The sequence below is a fragment of the Triticum aestivum genome, chromosome 1B (assembly GCF_018294505.1).
Source record: "Triticum aestivum cultivar Chinese Spring chromosome 1B, IWGSC CS RefSeq v2.1, whole genome shotgun sequence".
Lineage (NCBI taxonomy): Eukaryota > Viridiplantae > Streptophyta > Magnoliopsida > Poales > Poaceae > Triticum > Triticum aestivum.
In genome coordinates this window covers 605441616-605446258 of record NC_057795.1, presented here as the reverse complement: position 1 = coordinate 605446258, position 4643 = coordinate 605441616, and the positions used below count along the sequence as shown (strand labels likewise).

The 4643-nt window shown below is 50.4% G+C and overlaps 1 protein-coding gene across 1 annotated transcript; it reads right to left on the bottom strand.

Annotated features, from left to right (window-relative positions):
- Nucleotides 1-274: 274 nt before the first annotated feature.
- LOC123141827 (phospholipase A1-II 7) lies at nt 275-1992 on the bottom strand. Its single transcript, XM_044560898.1, has 2 exons — nt 1237-1992; nt 275-1113 (listed from the first exon to the last, which is right to left on the bottom strand). Exons 1-2 carry the CDS (start codon nt 1930-1932, stop codon nt 505-507), a joined length of 1305 nt encoding a protein of 434 aa, XP_044416833.1. The 5' UTR covers nt 1933-1992; the 3' UTR covers nt 275-504.
- Between the last annotated feature and the right edge of the window lie 2651 nt (nt 1993-4643).

Below are 4643 nucleotides of genomic sequence, written 5' to 3'. Positions count from 1 at the left end.
TCAATGTAGTACGTATGGCTTCCATGAGACCATGACTCTTGACGACCAAAGTCATTAAGTTATATAGAAATCAAAATCTATTTTAACCGAGCTGTCTTATTTAGTCTTTTTGCTTTGGTTGATTGATCCCGAACCAGCTTTCTTTCTTTTCTCGGGACTACCTGTGTTCGTCCAACTCAATTCACGCACCATGAATCGGCTAAGTACATGTCATTAACACCAAGAACATGCCACTTTAGATTAAAAAAGAAGAAGCTCTTTTAGACACGGGATATGACATTTTTAAAAGCAATGAAGCAATGCATAAGTACATGATATAGCGAGACTTGTAGGAGGCATGAAATAGAAGGACAATAACTGAATGATCGGCCAGGCCGTCATCTGCTACAAATATTCACGCCCGACAACATGATTGAAATGCAAACACACAAGCAAGCACAAGAGCATATATAGTACATGCCGAATCCATAGGCAACAATGTTGTATACCGTCTTAACCACTTAACTATGCTTCTTCGAAGTCATCGAGTTTCCACTGGCCATCGGTGCCCTTGACCATGCATTTGTTTTTAATGACCCACCAGCTCCCCGGCACTGGGTATTCGTCTGTCAGCAGGTCGATAGTCTTGTTCACCAGCGCCACGTCGCGGGGAACCACTAGTTTGAAGTCCGCCTTGTCGCCATGATCCCCTGCGACACCGTGCAGGTACAACTCGAGGACGTGGTGGGTCGATATTTTGTGAAACACGTAGGGTGACCGGTCCGTGTCAATTACGATCGTTGCTGTCGCGCAGTCCACGTACCACATTAACAACACAGAGGGAGGGTTCTGTGGCACGAGGTCTTTGGCGTTCGCCACGTGGAGTGCCCGCAGGAGGTGGAATGAGTCGAAGGCGGACTTGAACGTGGGGTTCCCGACTCGCGGGCACGCCAGCAGTATCGCTGTCACGGGGCACGGCGGTTGCTTCGAGTTAGGGGGCACGTTGACGTCGTTGGCCACCAGGTCGATGGCGGTGAGGGTGGCGAGTGACGCTCCAAGGCTATGGCCGGTGACGGTGATGCTGGTCACCTCGTCCTTGTACTCCTCCATTAGCCTCCCTACCTCCTCGAGAACCTGCATGTGTGCGTACACCTTTAGTGAAGACAAATTTCACCTTGAACAATTCCGGCTGCTGGTATGTTATTAAGCCTAAGATTGAACAGGACAATATATATATATGAAGTATGCAAGGCTCACCTGCTCTCTGGCGCTGGTCTTGTTGTACATGGAGTTGTTGTCACTGGACGTGTACACGGATAGGAAGCCACGGTGCACCTTGGCGTTCTTGTAATCTTCGTCAGCATAGCGGCCCAACACCGGCGCGGCAGACACCTGAAGGAAGTGCTTGTCTTCCTCCCACTCCAACTCGTTCTCGGTGCCGCGCCACACCACGACGATGTCACGCCTCCCCAGTGCTGTAACTCCCTCGTTCGTCGCCACCGCCACGTAACCCATCCAGTTGGACGTCGGAGTCCCCTCGGCCTTTCCCAGCGGTTGCACGAACAGCGCGTTGGTCACCGTTGGCACGGATGTGGCCAACCTCGATGCCGTTGATCCCCCGCAGGTCGCGTAGAGGAACTTGGTGACCTTGTAGTACTCAGGGTGGGTCACGGTGGAGGCGGCGAGAAGGTGGTCGCGGCTGTACAAGCAGAAGCCGGCGTGAGGTGACCGCTTCTCAAGGTTGAACACGTCGTGGGCGGCCGATGCGAGCTCGCCGTAAGATATGATGGATTGTCGGAGGTCGTAGTCCAGCGGGTCCAGGAGCCCAACCCACGAGTCCGAGCCCTGGAGCTCGCGCCACCGGCTGGCGATGTTTGCACCTCCAAGCTTCGGCGCCGGCGACGGCATGGGCGCGTGCGCGGTGGGCGCCGTTACTGGTAGTGTGTTGTCCATTCTCGCCTTCTCTACCTACGTACTCGTATGCAGTCGCACTATGGCTATGTGTTGCTCTTGGCTAGCTAGATTTGCATACCCTTTCTGCTCAGTTGGGCCTCTATTTATAAGAAAATGGCAATGCTCTTGATCGAGTGATCCTTCCAACAATGCCGTCGTTGAGATAAGAAGATGCTACCCTTTTTGCAAAATAAAAAATAAAAAAAATGCTACCATAAAGAAAAAAGATACAAAAAATGTTACACCTACAGTCAATCTACAAAATTATTACGGTGGATCGTTTATTTTTCAGGTATCTGAAAAAACATGTATCATCACTCACTTTCATCAAAAGCCATTCGATCTTCATCCAACGGCTCAAAATAGATCGGCCACTATTCATCTTAAACCTCCACCTTCTTCCTCTCACGCAGCCACCGGCTAACCCTAGCCTAACCGCCTACCTCCGCCTCACCGCCCCACCCTCCCCGCACTGCCGTGCAGACCACCGCCCCAGCCATCCCTATAATCCCTGTCACACCAGTGAACAACTCTGATGACCTCCTGCACCCCCACCCCTAAGATAAATAATGGGGTTGTGGCTTCACCCTAAGATAGATAATGGGGTTGTGGCTTGCGCCCTAAAATAGATAATGGGGTCCGGCCTCCACATCTTATGCACTCGGGAAGAAGGAACGGAGAAGGAAAAAGTGACCAACGCAACAAAAACGGTACCTTAGAAATAGAAAAACCGTTATCACCGGACATTCCTTAATACCCCCCCCCCATTCCGGGTGGGGCCCTTCCTCTAATTTCTGCAACCATAAAGTCCCACACAAGCCACCTCGTTAATCATGTACCATATCATTCATATGTGTAGGATTGCTCATTCGGATAACCCCCACCCCTCTCTTCCACTTCCCCTTCCACCTAGATTGACATGGACTGAGGTCGGCCCTTGTGTCGTAGATTCAGAACACCCTCCTTCCCCTATTCTCCACCTATGTTGACAACCGGAATGGGGGTGGAAGGGGGGCTTGTTCGTGCGTAGTGGTAGGTTTCTTTTTCTTTGCTTCTCCTGACAAATAATGAGGCGTTTGGATCCAGATTCGACGACTACTCCAGTCCTTTTCTTTACCCTCGAGTTCCTGTTAAGGTCTACGAGGCGAAGGAAGTACCTTGAGTGATGCCGGCTCCCATGCCGTCGCATACCTGCCAGATCATGGCGTTGTATAGCTTCGGATGCTGGCTCTACCATCGGCATCGGCTCGGTGTCTTTCTTCTCTACTTTATATTCTCTGAAGTGGATGGTAGCGGTGTATGGAGGATTTGGTGAGAGCCTCTCTAATAATAATATTGATGGGACCTGGAATTGGGAGGAGCAAGCTCCCTGTTGGCTCTCTCTTATTTACCTTCGTGGAGGCGCGGCAGGAAAAGCGGTAAATCTACGCTCCCGCTCTTCCGAGCTTTGGATCCGTGGGGATTCCCATTGGCCTCGCTGCATCGGTGTATTCTTCATCAACCTTTGCATCAAACTTCGCGCTGGAGCCGCAGATCAACCATGGAAATGTTTAGAGCGTGCGATTTAAGCGGCTAGGGTTGTTCACGAGTTGTTCCTTGCTTTGCTCGCTTTTTTTGATGACCCCTTCTTCAACCTCTAGTGTGGAGGCCATATTCTTGTTGCCCAGAGCTGGCAATGTTGCTTCCGGAGATGGTGGCTTTTGCATCTCCAGTGAGGTCGCCATGGTGATCGAAACCCAATTGTGTTTTTCCTTTTTCTTGAGGGCTTATAATTGTAGAATGGAGGACCAATGTGTAATTTTTATTTTGTCAGGGTCCTTTGTGTAGAGCTGTAACACTTTTGCTAATCTAACACCAGATTTGGGATCCTAGGAGTCCCTTCCGCCAGTTGAAAAACCGAGCAATGCCATCTTCCACTTCACAAACCAGTGGGTATCGGAGCAGAGCATATCCGTTTTCTGTCAATCCTAGGGGCGATGTTGCAGTTGCATCCATCAGAGGCCAGATGAGACGACCTAGCTAGCCGCCACCTCCCAAAAATCTAGGGTTCCTCTGCCTCCTGTCGGTGCCGTCGCCGGTCCACCCCGTCACCGGTGGCCTTAGGGCCAAGGGGGCGGAGTGGATCCCGACCATTGCCGGTGGGAGGGCTCCATTTTTAGATCCTTTTTTTGATTTTTGTTAGGGTTTTTGTCCTGCTCAGGAAGGCGAGATGGCGGCGGCTCCCTGAAGATGGAATAAGGTCTCCCCACCTACTCCCTATTCCGTTGATACGTCTAGCATCATCGGTGGGCGTGTGGAGGTGTGTTTCCGGCGGATCTGTCTTTGCTGGATTTTCTCGGATATGTTCATCGTTCGTCTATGTTCTTGTGTCTTGAGGTTGGATATTTCAGATATACACTCTTCATCGGTGGCGGTTGCTGTTCTGGTGCGTTAGTTCTATGTGGCCTTAGCATGACAACTTCCCGACTATCTACTACAATAATGTTTGCCCGGCTCTGGCGAGGGAGGGGCGATGACAGCAGCGCGCCTTCAGCTCGCCTCAGAGCTTGTAGTCGTCATTACATGGTCTGCGGATGGAATGTAATTTTTAATTTTTTCTACTATACATTGTACTACTATTATTGAAGATGAATAGATCAATATCCATTTTCGATGTTTGAAAATCTATGTAGATCGAAGAAGACCCTAGCCAGCTACAACATCACATTCAT